The following is an 18,537-nucleotide window of genomic DNA, read 5'->3' on the forward strand; positions in this document are numbered from 1 at the left end:
CTTGGACAATAAATCAGCAGGAATTTCATTACCTGGCATGTAGGACACTGTTTCGAGTTCTTTCTGAACACATTCTCTAGCATGTTGCAGCTTCAATTGCAAGTGCTTCGTGCTTTGCTTACATCCCTCAGAAGTCAGCAAAGCCAAACATGCTTTATTATCCTGATAAACCTGGATTGGACACTTTACAGGAATTCTCATGTCTTTACACAATTGTAACAACCATTCATAATCCACAAGACAGTGCATTCAGTTCAGCTTCACAAGTACTTAAGCTAACTGTTGTTTGCTTCTTGCACAACCAATCAAACAGACCCTGGTTGTACATGTAGCAAACTCCAGACGTGCTTTTCCTGTCTGTAGTGTCACTTCCAAAACTCGCATCAGCAAATATCTCAAGACCACCAGACTTCTGATTGTTAAATCTCAGTCTGTAATGCATAGTGCCTTTCAAATAGTGTGCTATGCATTTCAGAACTTTCCAATCCTTAACAGTAGGATTGTTGACTTGCCTGCTTAGCAAATTACAGCTAACTGCAATGTCCGGTCTTGAACATCTGGCAATGAAATTTAGTTTGCCTAGCACACTTCTATATAGTGTAGTGTACAGTTTTATTTCTAGGTAACGCAGACAGAACAGACAACCTCTCTCTATGAAAGCAGAGAGCAGCTGAAACAAAGGAACAAAGGAAACAGGCAACCAGTAAACATCACATCCATCTCCTGCCTCCGTGAGACTTCCAACAGCCTGGAAGGTCTCTGGAATGTAAAAAGAGTCCTGTGACTCTAAGCAGCTGCTCAGTGGCAAACAGAAACTAACACAGTTCTGAGTATGATGCGCTGATCAAAAGTGGAGATCAAGCTTTGTTGGGATTGATTGCCCTTGGCATTTTACAACGCCCTTGGGTAATGCGTTTAGAGCCACTTTACATAGCAGCAGAGGATTGCACCAGGGATTTGGCATTGCTGCACAGCAGATACCCAAACCATGAGGCTCTGACAGGGACCTAGAGACCTTCTGCCTCTTTCCCAAACTCAGGAAAGTGAGGCATGTTAGACACTTTCTTCCCCAAAACATACAGCTCTAAAACTGAGCCAGCCACCCAACCACCCCAAAGAAAAGCAGCTAAGAGCATGTTGACTTGCTGAGTTCCTCTGAAGTGGAAGTGACCTTACCTCCAGAGTAGCATGATCCTAGAATCCTCCTGGTCCTTCTCAAAGCCTTGTAAGCGCTTTCCCAGGTTTGGAAAGATGAAGGGAAGGCTCTAGGACCCTACCAGAGCCTAGAGCTCAAAACTGCTCCCTCAAGCGAGGGTTGTCACTTAAGCCCCTGTGCCCTACCTGGTTAAGCTGGCCATTATGGGCTGCACCACATAACTAACTCCCCCAGCTAGGTGTTGCCTGAAGTTGTTTAGATCAAAAGCAAATGCTTGTCTATCTTTGCTATGTGGTGTGTGATTAATGGGAGTTTCCCTCTGTGAGTTAAGCTTTGGGTTATGATAACATACTGAACATATTTCAATTTCCCTTAATCTTGTATCTCTATTTGTCATGCATCCCAGCTGTTGATGATGCCTTCTTTGTGTTGCTTCATGATGGCCTCTAGTCTTCATTGTAAATTGCTACTAAAAATCCCAGTTGTGCTTGGCTTAAGTTGTGGGCTAGTCTCAAAGTCTCTGAAAATCTTTAAATGAAGTGAGGTACCAAACTTTGTACGATGAAAGATAAGCTGTGAAGCTTTTTGTATTCAGCAAATATAATGTCCAACACTGAACAGAGATTCCGGATATTGACTGCTGTTTTGTAGATCTTCATCAGCATGGTGGGAAAATACAGAATTGTTTCATAAACTGAAAATAAAACTTTACAGACGATGACCTGCATGACATATCACTTTACAAAAATTATAAACTGTAATACAAACAGTAATGAAAAAGAGTACACACCCCATCTTATTTCGAATGAACATATGTGAATGAAAATATCAAATGCTGTGGTGGGTTGAAGCCCCATGTTGGGTGAATGGTTCCTGCATGGCAGGGGGTTGAACTAGATTACCCTCATGGTCCCTTCCAACTCTACAATTCCCTACAGGCCCTTTCAGGTGCTAAGGTGGGCAAAGGGGGCTCTCTTGGTAGCTCCACTGCCCTCAAAAGCTCAGGAGGCTTGGGAAGGGCATCCTCCGTGGTAAAATAACATTCCCAAAAAGACCAGAGTCCATTTTTGTTGGGAATAATCCAGACTGAAATTTCTAAGTGTCAACAAAATTTATTTATGTATGCAACAACAGCGACCTGGAGTTTTGTTAGCCTCAAAATGGAAAGTGAGGGAGGTCCCAGGCAAAGAGGACTGGCAACTTAAGATGGAAGAATATGCAACACTTGCAGGTTTAACATATAGAATAAGAGAGCAATAAGAACATATATTCAAAGAAGAGTGGAAAATATTTACTGAGTATATGGAAAATAACTATACATAGCTGGAAATGCTGGCAGTATTAAGATAAAATCAACAGTGTAATGTTGGAGTGATGTAAAAGTGGAGAGTCGACTAATATGGTTGTAGCAAAATATGCAGGAATGAAAGATTCATAAAACGAACCAAGGAAAGAGAAGGAGGGAAGTCGTTGGATATTTAACAGTATGTAAAATGTTTCCTTTAAGATGTAAAATTGAAAACTTAATAAAAGCTATTTTTTAAAAAGCAACAAGAACAATAACCTGTTTTTAATACTGTGCATCATTCTGGAGCAGAAAGCTGGGTCAGACTGCAAATGTGCTGAAGGCATAAGTGCCCTAACTGGCATTGTGAAGGGTAATTATGACATACAAGTTGTGATCCTAATGAATGGTTTCATCCATTTAATTTACTTAATGACTAAATGGCTAATTACAGGAGGTGGACGCGGGTGGCGCTGTGGGTTAAACCACAGAGCCTAGGACTTGCTGATCAGAAGGTCGGAGGTTTGAATCCCCGCGACAAGGTGAGCTCCCGTTGCTCGGACCCAGCTCCTGCCAACCAAGCAGTTCGAAAGCACCTCAAAGTACAAGTAGAAAAATAAGTACCGCTCTGGCGGGAAGGTAAACGGCATTTCCATGCACTGCTCTGGTTTGGCAGAAGAGGCTTAGTCATGCTGGCTACATGAGCCGGAAGCTGTCTGCAGACAAACGCCGGCTCCCTTGGCCAATAAAGCACCACAACCCCAGATTCGGACACGACTGAACCTAATGGTCAGGTGTCCCTTTACCTTTAACCAGGTTAAACCTATGTTATTCACTTGACAGGGCAAAAAATGTTTCTCAGTGTAATAGCAGAAGATAGACAGTCTCCAATACAGTCTATGGATTTGCAATGTTTTCGCACGTTTGTGATGTCAAAGAGAAAAACAAATACAGTACCAGACTTTTAGAAGACATCTGAAGGCAGCCCTGTTTAGGGAAGCTTTTAATGTTTAATAGACTATTGTATTTTAATATTCTGTTGGAAGCTGCCCAGAGTGGCTGGGTGAACCTAGCCAGATGGGCGGGGTATAAGTAGTAAATTAGTAGTAGTAGTAGTATTGTGGTACCACACAAACAACTGAAGCAACGTGAGTCATCAGGATGTATGAGATAGCGCACTCTCATTTTGTTCCATTGAGCTATTTACAGATTATTGGCAACTGTATAACAAATATTTGGATGAAGATTGGAAAAATAACTGCTTAAAAAATAATTTATGTATTCAATTCATTTGCCACCTGTCAACAATATTGCGCCTTGGGGTTAGCCTTCCAGGTAGCGGGTGTTGTTTAGATAACATGATTTCATTGGAGATAAATGCTTGTTGATGAATGGATAAGAATGTGCCATATAGAGATTTATGACACAATTGTTTACAATTGCTGAAACTGGAATTTGGTGTTTCATGCTATTTAAACATCTCTATCAAGCTGCTCTATTAAAGCCATGGTTTTCCCAGTAGTGATGTATGGAAGTGAGAGCTGGACCATAAAGAAGGCTGATCGCCAAAGAATTGATGCTTTTGAATTATGGTACTGGAGGAGACTCTTGAGAGTCCCATGGACTGCAAGAAGATCAAACTCATCCATTCTTAAGGAAATCAGACCTGAGTGCTCACTGGAAGGACAGATCATGAAGCTGAGGCTCTAATACTTTGGCCACCTCATGAGAAGAGAAGACTCCCTGGAAAAGACCCTGATTTTGGGAAAGATGGAGGGCACAAGGAGAAGGAGACGACAGAGGACGAGATGGTTGGACAGTGTTCTTGAAGCTACCAGCATGAGTTTGACCAAACTGTGGGAGGCAGTGGTAGACATAAGTGCCTGGCATGTTCTGGTCCATGGGGTCACGAAGAGTCGGACACGACTAAACGACTAAACAACAACAAAATCAAGCTGCTGGGAGTTGTCAGGAGAGATAGGGTGAGGGATCATCTACATGTGGGTGGATTTATTCAATTCATTTACCACCTGCCAAAAATATTGTGCCTTGGGGTTAGCCTTCCAGATAGCAGGTGTCATTTAGATCAAATGATTTCACTGAAAGTAAATGTGTGTTGGTGAACGGGTAGAAAATGGTCATATAGAGTTTTTATCATGTTCAGATATTACAGAAAACAATTGCTGTTCCTGGTTCCTCATGTGACTGCAGCCTTACGTTCTAATATGTGAAGTGGACTAATGCCCCCTTTATTAATTATGTGATTTATTTATACAAAGTGTCTTTAGGATTAGTGACTTGATCACTTTGGTTGAAGATGTCAAGCAGATGTTGGTTCTGCATATATAATCCTTCAATAAAACCACATTCTAATATGCATATAACAGTTGTGCCAACTTGAATAGATATTAGAAAACATTCATTTATGAGGGGCTCCGCTAGGGGAGCCTTGGAAGATGGCCGACAATACCATCCCTCCAGCTCACTCGAGGTAATTAAGGGGCTGATATGGAAGTAAATCAGCCTCTCGTTTTTCTCCCCAGTGTAAGGGGAGATGCAGCTTCGTCCACGGTTGCCCATAAATCACCCCCGAGTTCGAAAGAAGGAGGGGGTGAGGGCACTGGATGGAAAGCCCTTGAGCGAGTTCGGATCTCCCGGACGCTGTCTCCAAGTGCAACCCAAGTTGCGTTTTTTAAGATAAAAAACTGGAAATAAGAATCATCGCACATGCTTCGAGAGAAGAAAAGGGTACTTTAGCTGCTAATTAAATCTGCCACTAAGAAGTTAAGAGCGATGGAGTGGACTGGAAAGAAGATAACATCAAAGAATAACATCTATGCCGGTATGTTGAAATGGAATGGAAAGGGGGGGACCTTTCCTTTTCTTATTACGATATTACCTAACAACCCCCCCCCCCCGAAGAACCGTCAAAATGACCTAGAGCAAGCGAGATTGGAAAATAAACTGTGTGGAAATAAAAATATCAACTAAAGCCTTTGTTTGTTGAAATATCTGGGAAGAAAATAAAAGGCTCTCCTGCAACGCAGTTTTTAATCGGGATCCGCCATTATGAGACACACTATGTTGCGAGATTAATAGCCATAGGGGGAGGCAAGCCTTTACTCTGTTATCATGTTTGTACTCTAAGTTTCCAGGCACATATCCCCTGGAAAGGCTAGTTTATGGTGCAACTTGTCTGGGAAAATTAATGAGCAAATGCCTAGATTTTATTTCTGTCTCCTGTTAAATTGTGGAAACCTTTTGTGAAAAGCTTGGACAGGCTGTGGAGGGAAGAAGGGCATATGGAAGCCTAGAAAACCATTCCCTGCAACGGGCCCTGCTACGTCAGGGTCGCTGTTGAAGGGCCGGAAAGGAATTCCCCTGCGTTGGCAGGTTTGCTTTTCCCGTCACAACTTTGGCGGTATCAGGCCTTGGGCAGAATCCTTTAATCTATCTTCCCTGAATGAGGGGGGCGTGCAGCGGTGACCCATACCCCCTTCCTCTTTGTGGCGGCAATACCAGGATTTCCCATTAAAGGGTTTTTTTGAGAGGAGGCTTTGACTGTATGCCTAGAGGTCTTCATTGTTGTCCCCTGCAACAGTGGCGTAACGGGGGTGGGCTCTCTCTGCTTGAACATATGTTCTCCAGAGCCAGCCCATCTCCCCCCCCCCCCACTGGATAACCCTGATGTTCCCCAGATGCCCAGCGGGGGACTGAGAGGGATAAACGCCCAATGGCTGAGCCAAGGTCTACCCACATCTGAAATATAATAAAGTTGCGGCCAATTTTAATTCCATAGCACATTGTCTTGAGTCATTATTCCACACAGGGGCCGCCCAGGGTTTGGGGGACTCCACCTGTCCACGCAATGACTTTTGTACTTTACCAGGAGGAAATGCTCAGGCGGTGATACTGTTGTAGAATAGAAAGCCTTTGTTTTCAACTGAGCAATGTTGGAAGGTATGGGATACAACTCTATATTTTCTGTTCATTTAAATGTGGTAAACTGTTATTGTTATTTGGCTATGCCTCCATGGCATTCATTTTGTGACTGGCACCTACAGCACTTTCTTAAAATTCCATGTTCCTTCTGATTTAAAATGTTTGGTGCTTTAAATCAGAAAGTTAGGATTTAATGTGGGTTTAATCAATGGTATTTTTCTAGGAAAAGGGGGTGCCAGAGCTCATCACGAACTTCTCCCTTGTTATTTTAGAATGGCAGTGGTGCCCACCTAACAGGTGCCAGAGCTGAGCTCAGGTGAGCAATGACTGCAAAAAGGAAAAAAAGAAGAATAAAAAGCCCTGGGTTTAATCAACATTTCCTTTCTGACCTCTCGTGACAGCAGCAAAGAAAAGCAAGCATTGTGATTTTACATAAGGTAAAAGGAGGATGAGGACATGTTGCTCATTGAGCTACAGCAACCTGTTTGCAATTTCCTTTACAAAAGGAATTGCGACATATAAATTCTATCCTAGCACTTGCCCAGAGGCTTCACAAAGGCAGCTGTTTTGCTGCTGTGGGAAACAGGGTTCACTGGTATAGCACTGGCTGAGAAACTAACATGCCAGGCGAGAGCGGCAAAAGGCAAACACAACCCATATTCCTTTTATAACATATGGCAAATGTTTATTGAATACATAAATTGCTCAGATTGTGGCAGGAATCTGCCCAGAGCTCATGGGTAAATGTGGTGTGATCTCCTAAGAGTAATCAAATGAAACTTTAACAAAATTAATCAACCTGTAATTTTATCAGGACAAGTTATTTGTTGTTTACTGTTGTAGACAACTGTTTTCTCAAAACTGATGTTCTGTACCATGAAAATAAATTAAAACAGTATTTATTTATTTATTTATCTTTTATTTATTTAGAAGACAGTGGGTTGCACAACAAGTGCCGCTCTGTCTACATGCACCCACGTTCAACACACATTGTTCCACTAAAGTAGGTGGCTGAATTCATCTTGTTCCTGGGAGAGGCTTTTTATCTGATCCTGCAGGAGTGCTTTTATAGTCTTACCTAATCTGCAGGTCCACCATGTGAAGTGTAATCCAGAGTTACCGTACTTGGGAGGCTATTTAAAAAACTCAGGATACACCCATATTGTGGGAATGGTGGATCCAAAATACAGTGGTACCTCAGGTTAAGTACTTAATTCGTTCTGGAGGTCTGTTCTTAACCTGAAACTGTTCTTAACCTGAAGCACCATGATTTCTGTTCTTATCCTGAAGCAAAGTTCTTAGGCCAAGGTACTATTTCTGGGTTAGCAGAGTCTGTAACCTGAAGCGTATGTAACCTGAAGTGTATGTAACCCGAGGTACCACTCTACTATGCAACCAGTTAATGCTGTCACAAAGAATCTTATGCTCTTCCTTTCTCTCTCTCTCTCTCTCTCTCTCTCTCTCTCTCTCTCTCTCTCTCTCTCTAAATATAATTACCACAGAGAAAGGGGTACATGCCCAGAACCCAAAACCCAGAACGAGAACCTGGAAATCCAAAAACCAGAAGCAGAGTTGCAAATTAATACTAATATTAATATACTAATATATTAATATTAATATTCATAGTCATATATTAATATACCTTGCCCATCTTGCTGGTTTCCCCAGCCACTCTGGGCAACTTACAGCATATATAAAACATCAAACATTTAAAAACTTTCTGATACAGGGCTGCCTTCATATGCTTTCAAAAAGTCAGATAGTTGTTCATTTACTTGACATCTGAAGGGAGAGAGTTCCGCAGGGAGGGTGCCACTACCGAGAAGGCCCTCTTCCTGGTTACCTCTAACTTCGCTTCTCGCAATAAGGGAACGATGGGGGTGGAGAAGCTCCTTCAGTGACAATTTTGTACCTCAGAAATGGAAGTTAAACTTCTGAGCTCTTGATGGCTGTGTTCTCTTAATCTTATTCTCTCAGAAACAATTTTTAAAGGCAGATTGAAAAATGGAAGGAATTTTTTAGGATGGATAGAGGAGATTTTTTTAAAAAAAATCCAGACTACCCACCCTTACTGAGGCAAATATTATACAGTGGAATAGGCGACTAATTCAACACACACTGCAAAATATAATTACCACATATAAGAACTAGGAAGGTGAATCTAATCTCTTATGTTTTTAGAGTCATTTCAGAAATATTCTGGGGGGCACAAGAACTTAAGAAGCGCCTGCTGGAGCAGGGTCATGGCGCAGCTAGTTCACTACCCAGAAACAGGACCCAGAAACAAGAGCAGTTTCCTTTTCAGTGGCTGATATTGAGAAACATTCCAACCGTGGAAGCAGAGTGCAGACATCATGGCAATTGTTATAAGAATTCTAAAGTGTCATAAATAAAATGAATGTTCATAAGTGCACAAGTTACATTAAGTACATAAACCACATGACATAAACAGTACAGGAGATCAATCCTGAAGACATTGTGACTTGTAATGGCCCCAAATATTTCCTCTGCAGAAAGGGTCATATTTTAGGTATGAATAGGGTAGGCTTGTGAACTGGACTCAAGAACAAAGATATTTACCATCTCAAAAGAATGGCCTAGACTGGCAGGATAAGGCAATCAGAAAACCTTATCAGGTATCGTGACAAACAGGAGACGAGCCACAGTCACACATTTCTGTTGCAGACTGTTGGGTTGAAAATGAACGACAGACGAGTATGTAGGTGTCATCTGGGAGGCCTCTCTCAATCAAGTCTTGAGGAGTCTCTTTTATTGAATATTACAAGCATTGCCACGTATGTGCTGGTTGCTGATTGGTTAACACAAGTACAAAGCAAAGATTACATATAGGCATTAATCACCAATAGAAGAAAGGCTGGGAAAGGGAACACAGGGAACACGGAATTGGACAGGCATGAAAACCTCCTTAACTAATGATTGATATAGCAAGACTAAAACAATTAGTACTAATGATTGATCATAACATGAAAGAATACAACAATCACGTTCCGTAGATGTGGTCAGCAATGCATTAAGAACAGGTCAGGGTATACTGTTTCATGAACTCAATGGGAACTGATCAGAACATTCCCAGACTCATGTGCAGAGGCAAAAACTTCCCAGCAGTAGACCATCTCTTTCTGTGAGGACACTGCTTGGTGGCTTAGGAACTGGAAGTTGGTGCTCCGTGTTATATGAACATCCCTATTAAGCTGGTGGGAGTTGTTATCAGGAGAGATGGCAATGAGGTATCATCTACATGTGGGTGACACCTATCTATTGTTCCCCATGCCATTAGACATCTTTATGAAGCTGCTGGGAATTGTTATCAGGAGAGATGCTGTGAGGGATCATCCACAGGAGGATGATACCCATCTCCATCACTCTATTGCATCTAAATTAAGAATGGCAGTTGAAACAGATTCAAAGATATAGGTGTTATGTCTTCCAAGACCTTGATTCCACAAAGTGGGGAGATACACTGTCCTTTATAGGATAGTTCTGGACAGGGTATCTGAGAAGACAGCTCTTCCCACTCCCATCAACCCTGGTCACTTTGTACTTTGGATAAAGATGTGTTGATGATGCCATACATCCCTCCAATAAAACATGGTGGGACTGTGTGCTTGGAGCACTCACGTTGCCACTTCTTTGGAATTCTCTTCCTTAAAAGTTAATTGGGCCCCAACGATGTTACATTTTCTGTGTAATAGACAGAGCTAAATAGTTAGCTATACAAAATTCATTTGTGGAGGTTTACATCAATACAAATGACAGAATCAATAAAATATGTGAACCAATACGTTTTCCTTTGATATACTTTTAAACAGAGGAATCTTCGAAAGTTGATCAAATCATAGATCCTATTTTAATTGCCTCTACTGAGTTTTTTGTAGTGTTTGCTGCCACCTTGGTTTCCAGACCCTTGATCAGCCCGATATCCTTCCTCTGCGCAAATTCCAGCTTATCAATTATCTTAATTAAATTGTAGTCCCCAGAACTGGACACAGTTCTCCTGGTCAAGGCAAAATGGAGTGGAACTATTATTTCTTTTGATCCGGACACTATAATTCTGTTGATTCAGCCTAGAACAGCATTAGCAGTGCAGATCTCCAGCCAACGAATGTGTACTAAAAGGAAAATGGAAGAGGAAATGTCCATAAAATGCATATATTAGTGAATATAATATAGAAATAACATATATTAGAGCAAATTGTTTGTAATCCATATGAAGTAAACATGTTTCTTGGTGAAATTTCACACTAAAGTGCTGGTGAATGTTCATGAGTATTCCCCGCTGCCCCAAAGAACCACATATTTCTACAGAATCGTGGAGAACTGAAAAGAAGATTGGAAAAATCAGAAACAATCAGAAGCTGAAGTTGGCAGATTGTACCCCCTTTATTAATGACTCACAAATTCAAGATATTTCCTCTCATACGTTTTTGACAAAGTCTACAATGCTGTCCATTAATTCAACTGCAGCAGGGAATGCAAAGATGAATCCTTTGAAGAAGTTTATCATCCCATGAAACCCGTTCTCAACATGGAACCAACTAACTTTCACTCCATTGTCCTCCAGACGTTTCTTGTACAGCGGTACATCATCTCGTGCTACGTCGTACTCGCAGCTCACAATTAGGGTTTCAGGAAGCTTCTGGATGACAGAGTCCTCAGCAAAGAGGCAAGAAATATCAGGTTCCAATAGCTCTCGCAATTGCCTATAGACTTCAGGTTCATAAGGAGCAAGTGGGACTTGTTTGTAGCCTCTCACCTTAAATCTCTCTGGGAGGTTGTCTGAACTCACCCACTTCCCATATTTCAGTCTCATTGAATCTGGCACGTGAGAGCCCTTCAGGAGTTGGCCTGCCAAAGAAGTGTCTTTTCCAATATACTTCATGAAAAGGTAAGCAACATCTTCCCGGAACAAGGGGGGCATTGAGCTGTTCTGCTGATAGGAAGGCAGGTTGAAGTCTATAACCTGGAATTTCCCATAGATGAGCACTTGAGCCCGTAGTTTTGGAAGGTCTGATCTCTCCACCAGTTTCTGGGCAACAACAGTAGCATAATTGCCCCCTGCACTGTCCCCACCAACGATGATCTTGGAAGGATCCACCCCATGGGAAACTGCATTTTGAATTAAGTGTATGGTAGCAGCAAGGCAGTCCTTGTACTGAGCGGGAGGAAGATGCTCAGGAGACAGGCGGTAGCTGCAGAATAAAACAGAATTAAAGAGGTAAGCTTCCAGAACCTTTTCCAAACGCTTTCATGATCACCTAGAATTACAAGAAGAGCCTGTTGGATCAGTTATAGCAGATACAATGCAGGTGACAGTCAGCTGGCTTATGCCCTTAAAAAACTGACTTTACCAGCCAGCAAAAGAGTGTAGGGAACGCTGGGGAAGCAGAACCGTGCAGGATTGGATCCAGCTGGTGGAAGACCATTTGCCACTTGCAACTTTCCCTCCTCCTCCTGTTTAGATGCAGGGGGCGTTTCCCAGTCTCTTCCTGATTATATATTTAAAAGCCCTAACTGCACATTAGCCCCACTCCCGGATTGATTCCAGGCTGGATCTGGGTTGGGTGGTCTCCAAGTTGAGGCTGATCTGGAGGCCCTGGTTAGCGGTACTGTGCAAGGCCTTATGCCCAGTTCACAGTGCCCCCCCCCAACGGAAGCGAGTGTGTTCATGTCTTAAGCACATGAAGCTCTGATTTTCAATCACAGAGTGGAACGTTGACAGCTTTCGTGGGGAGCCTTTTTCTCCTGCAGGGAATATGGCCAGGGATGCCAGCCTGAAATACAGCAGCATGCTGGGCCCCTACACTCTTTCCCTACAAAAGGCCATGGGGTTGTGTTTACTTACCCAACAGACACAACCACTGAATCAGTCTCCTTGGCAATCTTGCTGCAGACATCTTCGTAGAATGCTAGCAAGTTGGGAGGGAAATTCAAAATTGGGAAGCAATTATGTGGAAGATATACCTAACGAAAGGAAGCTGTTTCACAACAGCTGTTTTGCAAAGTAATCTTCCCGTTCATACAATATTGGTACATGCGATATTCACTGACATAAGCTCTTTTTATGCATTGTGAACATCCCATTCCTAGAGAGCTGCGTTGTAAGCGTCAGAGACTGACTTTGGGTTCACAAATTGCTTCCCAAACTGCAAATTAAATAGGTTCACATATAAAAACAAATTGAACAAAATTACAACCTCCCACCCCCCTCCCCCAGACACCAACAAATCTTCAACTTAAGAGATATGGGGCATGGTGTCGGGGATCCAGCAGGGTCAGACGCTTGGGAGTGGTCTGATTCTGAGAATGAGGCTGACTCTGAGAATGAGAGATCGCAGCCTCAGGCAAGGCAAGGGTGGGTTTACTTATCCCCCCTTCCTTCTCAGTCTTAGGAAGCCGGAAGAGTAACAAAGGCAGGGAGTTTGCGGCTTCAGGATGTGGGGGGGGGGGGAGATCTCCTGGAAGAGGATACTAGAGTAGAGCTCTCAGAGGAATCTTCGCTGGACAGCCAGGGGGGAGGATGCCCAAATTCTACTCGCAGCAGGTTGGAGTGGAAGGTGAAAATGCTAAGTAAGGGGGAAAGGGGAAGGATCATATCTTGTTTCCCTTTGTGCTGTCTGAGAAACGGAAACTCAGACTGAGCACTTCGTATCAGAGAATGACAGGCGTTTGCCATACTCTGTAATTTTGAACTGTAAACAAACGTACATAAATCTTCCAGAGGCTCATAAATTCTTATCAGAGCTGTTTGCCTGCCTGAGATCATTACACACAGATCCATGAGTTGCAAGCTTTCATTGAATTAAGATGTTATTGTTTGTATTCATATATGCAAACCTATTTCAATCTTAAGACATAGGAAAAACAAACTTGTTATAAGAACCTCCCAAATCTCCACCTTAGAAGAAATCTGCCTAGCTGTTGAAGTGAGGGAGCATGGGAGTTGTATTCAAGGAAGCAAGATCTTGGAGGGGCACAGGTGCCCCCATTCCCCCAAATATGAATGTCTGTAGCAATAGCAAGCTCTTGCAAGAGGTTGTGTCACCAGTCTCCTGACTCCCAATTTCTTCATGTGTCACTTAATCCTAGCCTACCTTCCTCCCACAGTTCCTACATCATAGGCTGTTGCAATGGAAGGCTACTGAATGGGACTTGTTAATTGCCAACATATTATATTGCAATTGGTCTTCTGAGATGAAACCTGGTGCGAGTCCAGTTCTCTCAACCACTCATATCGTTATCCTTGAGGGATAGGAAAGAGCCATTCTGGATTAGGCCAAAGGCCCAGCCAGCCCAGCCCAACCAGATGTCAGCAGGAAGCCCACAAAGAGAGCCTGTCTACAACAGCACTTTGCTCACCTGCATGGGGAAATCTCGGGCGTGATGGCAAGAGATATGGGGAACTCTGATGACAAGTTTGTTGTTTTGTGTTTCTGAAAGTGGCACTGCTATTTGCCAACTCGTAAAATTGTGATTGGTTTTGTGAGACTGGCGTAGGTCCAGTTTTGGGTTACGGGTTTCGGAAAGTTGACCTGTGTATACAGATAAATTAGCACATGTGGGTGTGGTGGGTGAGTGTGGGATTTGGTCGGGTGCAAATGAGGGGGTGCCTGGGGGTGGGATAGCGGCTGGGTTGGTAAGCAGAGCAATCAGGAATAGCAACCTATTAGATACATGTTTGTGAACCTCTTTGAGGTTCTATGAAATCAAGTGTTATATGAATTTTATGAAAAGAATGAGTCAGTATCAGCAGTGGGGGGCATCTGTCCCTCCCCCAGGGCTGCTTGCTGGAGTGCAGCTCCCCAGAACCCTGACCATTGGCAACTAGAGATGTCGGATCTGGGAAGCCATGACAACAAGAGGGTCCATTTCTATAAATTAACATATGCAAATCCAAAGCACACATGTGCCCCTTGTCTCTTCAGGAACTTCCACCAACACTCTTGTATTTCAGCCCTGTAAACCTCTCTTCCAATGATATCTGAAGCCCTTCTACCCAGAAAGCAGATTCCAACTAAGCATTAGAAACACCTTTCTGATGGTAAGAGTTGTTCGACAGGGAACCGCCTCCCTTGGGAGGTGGCGAGCTCTCTTTGACTGGAGGTTTGACAATAGAGGTTTCACACCATTTCTAGGATTCTACATGGGCTTACTTGAGTTCAGTGGGGCTTGCCTCTAGGTAAGTGTTCATAGGTTCACAGCTTTAATCTCTTACCGATGCTTCCAATCATCCCAGCACCTCCATGAAAGAAGACAAATCCTTTCCTTGGGCCAGCAGATGGTGTTTTGGGCTGATAAACCCTCACAGGAACCCCGTCGAAAAGCAGATCTTTGGCAGAGAGGCTGGGATCCGCTCTTGGATTCCAGAAATTCATGAGGAAGCGGATAACGGCAACCTGTCTGCAGACACCCAGCAGTTCAAGACACTTCCCCTGTTGGGCAAAGGAAAAGTCTCATGAAAATAGTGCCCACATTTGCAAGCTATTCACAGTGGGTGGTATCCAAATAAGTCCTATTTAAAGTAGACCCATGGAAATGAATGAGCCCATGTTAGCCAAGTCGATTAATTTCAATTGGTCAGCTTAGAATTGGTCACCCCAACCTAAACACCCGCCAAGGTACAGAGGCGAAAGAAGCTGGGAAACAAGCTAAGCTTTGGAGAAACAGTCCACAATCTCCTTGCTTGCCTATGAGGCAATATGTGCTTTCCTGAAGAAACCATGACGTAAAGAAAATATGGCTTTTTCTCTCTATGTGTGTCCTTCTATAGGCTGAAAGGAAGCCCTTGTTGAATGTGATAATATCTTCATCGCATCGTCAAGTGAATTCATTGATTTTACTGATTTCATTATGCATGTTGGATTAAGCAGTATATGAATTACTTAAATATATAAACTGTTATTTATTTATTTTAATTAAATAAATATACTGCCCTTCATGAAAGTATCTCATGGTGGTTCACAGCAAAAAAATGCAAGATAAAAACCCAAAATACACAATGAAAGAACAAAGCAAACCAATAACACCTTTAAAAGATATAGAAATGTTTTTGCCTGGTGCCTACAGATAAGTATTATTAACTCTAATAATAATAACACATTTCTTAATAAAAAAATTCCTTCCAGTAGCACCTTAAAGACCAACTAAGTTAGTTCTTGGTATGAGCTTTTGTGTGCATGCACACGAAAGCTCATACCAAGAACTAACTTAGTTGGTCTTTAAGGTGCTACTAGAAGGAATTTTTTTATTTTGACTATGGCAGACCAACACGGCTACCTATCTGTAACTGAATACATTTCTTAATCACCTTTCCCATAAGAACATAAGAAGGACCTGCTGGCTCAACTAAAGGCTCATTCAGTCCCCAACTTACCGCAGTGAATGCCATTATGGCAAGACAGTGAAGAGCTCGAAGCTTTAATGGACTGTCAAATCCAGGTGGAATTTCACTCCTGGAAAGATCATAGTAAATTGCCCAGGAGAGGAGAGACAGGGAAGGAATCCCTATAACTCCAATCAACGCCAGCAGCAGGCTCTGAAGAAGCTCCATTTCTCCGTTCCAGAGAGTGAGACGCAAACACTGAGCCTAAACTGTCAGCATTTGCGGCTGTTTAACTCCACCAGTGGTATCTATACACAGCCAGTTGTAGGTTGGTTGATGAACTATTTCACAATTAGAACACAGACTTCCATGTGATATCCATCAGAACGCCAAGAACAATTTCATGGGTCAGGTTGGCACAATTAGTGGTACCCTATTCAGGAATTTCAAGTCCAGTTACCGAACCATCCAGCTCCATGTAAAGCTCTTCTGTTTTACATACCCCAGGTGTTTGTTGACCTAAGTTCAAAACATCCCCACACAGCTTCACCCAATAGTCAGGAATGGTGGGAGTTTTACCGTCGCCATTTGAAGGAGCGCAGGCTCAACTCTCTGGAGAGATCCTGAGCTTTGAGAGTCAAAAAGAGGTTACGCTAGGGAAACAGTGAACCTCATAACCCAAAGAGTTAAATCCTTGGGGCTGGGGGGCTGGCTGTGTTCAGAGGTGTCTCTCCTGTGTGCACAGCGGACCTGTCAGGGTTTGGCAAGGAGGCAGGATTGAAGATACGAATGCTAGGATCCATTCTGAGCTGCAAAGCGATGCCACAGGCTCCGAAAGGTGAAGCGGTAAAGCATTCCAAGGCTGAGGATTAAACACCCGCATCCCAAAACAAAAGAAAAAGCAGAACAGAAGCAAAATAATAAGGAGGTACGGGGGAGAGTTATAACAATTTGGGAGCCAAGGAAATCCTTCCTGACGCTGGTGGAGAAAATGACGCAAGGGATAAAATCGGTATGCGTGAGTCAGCGTTTTAAAAAGAACGTCTGCTGAGTAACAAGAAGGAAAAGAGTCTCAGCTCCTAGAAGGGCTAAAGAGACAAAATAAAGCTAAACAAATAAATTTAATTGGGAGATATAGGACAATGTTTCAAATACCCGTGAAACTCGGTACATTTGTGAGGAACTCAGTGACGCGCAGCATACATTAATAATGCAGAGTTTTAAAGAATAAAAAGCTTTACTGAATTAAAATAAACTTCTTCATAAGCAACATGGTTCCAAACAGTTTGACTGAGATTACATACAGACTCTGTTCATAGCTGATGCAGAAAGACTCTCACATCTTACAGAGAGCACAAAGAAAATCTGGTTACTAAGTCACATGTCGGAGTGACTCAACAGTTAGCAGTTAGGCCTGAATAACTTTAGTAGGCCCAAATGATTGTGCAGTCCCAGCACTTCCCAGCCTGCTTTGCTGCTTCTGCTCTCATGTGTCTTTGTCACATGACACTCAGAACTTTGTATGTACCGTTAAGGCGCTTTTGGGAATACCAGGTTGGAAACACCATCGAACGTAAAGACCCATTGTAATACTGTAACAACATTGTAACAACATGCCTACTGGACGTTACTGGAGGTTTTGGATTGGAGAGAGCTTAGAGACGTTGTTTGCACTTTACTTCTCAACCTTTACAAGTATGGGACTTGAGCGATTTGAAACATTTTGCAACCTTCCCTACGTGGCAACAGAGGAGGAATTAGAACTGCTACTTCTTCTCTCCTATTGTTTGTGACTATGTGATGCTGTGTAGAACGACGGAGCTGATTGTTGTGATAGGAATTTTATGGTCTTAGATATATGGTAATGTTCATAAGTGTACCAACCAAACATATACATAGATCAGCACAGGAAGGCCAACCTGGAACCATTTTGATTCCTAAACTGAACAAATGATTAGACCGCCTTAGACCGCCTTAGACCGCCTTTTCTGTAATGTAGGTGTAATGTATCTGAGCGCTAGTCTTAGGTTACACCCCTTCTGTGATGTATGTATGATGTTTCTAGGGGTGGTCTTGATCTACAGGGTGGGAATTTCAAAAGTCTTTAAAAGGCCTTGCACACCATTTTTCTGGGTCCCTCCTCTCTCCTGCAGGTGAGGGGAGCACCCTGTTGCAACAGATCAATAAAGGCCAAGCCCACATGCTGCTGTCTTGCTCAAAGTAATCCTGGTTGGTGTCTTTGCTTTTGTCCAAGGGAGCCCTCGGATTTTTCCGTTAACATTGTGAACTGAATAGGAGGGGGACTGAAGTCTGGGGAAACGCAAGGTGTTGATATAAATGGAATGCATTCTGATAGATATTGGGGGGGGGAATTATTAATTAAAGAAACATGAGTAAGACAGCAAAAATAACAACGCCAGGAGAGAGAAGGACATCAAAAGCTGAGATAGAAGAGGAGGGAGATTTTGCAGAAATATTGGCAGAAATAAGAGAAATCAAGAGAGAAGTAAAGGAAAGTGAAAAAAATATTGGGGAAAAGTTATTGGAAGTGGCTTCAGTTTTATCAGGACAAATGAAGGAATTGAAAGTAAAACTACAAACAGTAGAGGAACAATCGGGAAAAATGCAAAAAGAAATGAGGGAAAATAAAAAAAGAAGGGGAAAGAATGAAAGGGCAAATAGAAGAACTTTCAAAAACACAAGGAAATACATTAGACAATCTAGCCTTTCTTGAAATGAACCAAAAAGCACAGAACTTGTAATCTCGCAGACTTCCAGAGAAAGATGGGGAGAATGTGAGGGAAAGACTTATCA

At 42.6% G+C, this 18,537-nt stretch overlaps 1 protein-coding gene across 1 annotated transcript; it reads right to left on the reverse strand.

The window, feature by feature from the left end:
* Positions 1–10,586: 10,586 nt before the first annotated feature.
* On the reverse strand, positions 10,587–16,064 carry LOC309536258 (arylacetamide deacetylase-like 3). Its single transcript, XM_082230293.1, has 4 exons — positions 15,775–16,064; positions 14,617–14,833; positions 12,247–12,310; positions 10,587–11,593 (listed from the first exon to the last, which is right to left on the reverse strand). The coding sequence occupies exons 1-4, from the start codon at positions 15,949–15,951 to the stop codon at positions 10,819–10,821; spliced, it is 1,233 nt and encodes a 410-aa protein (XP_082086419.1). The 5' UTR covers positions 15,952–16,064; the 3' UTR covers positions 10,587–10,818.
* Between the last annotated feature and the right edge of the window lie 2,473 nt (positions 16,065–18,537).

The sequence above is a fragment of the Podarcis vaucheri genome, assembly GCF_965113315.1.
Source record: "Podarcis vaucheri genome assembly, chromosome: 7".
Lineage (NCBI taxonomy): Eukaryota > Metazoa > Chordata > Lepidosauria > Squamata > Lacertidae > Podarcis > Podarcis vaucheri.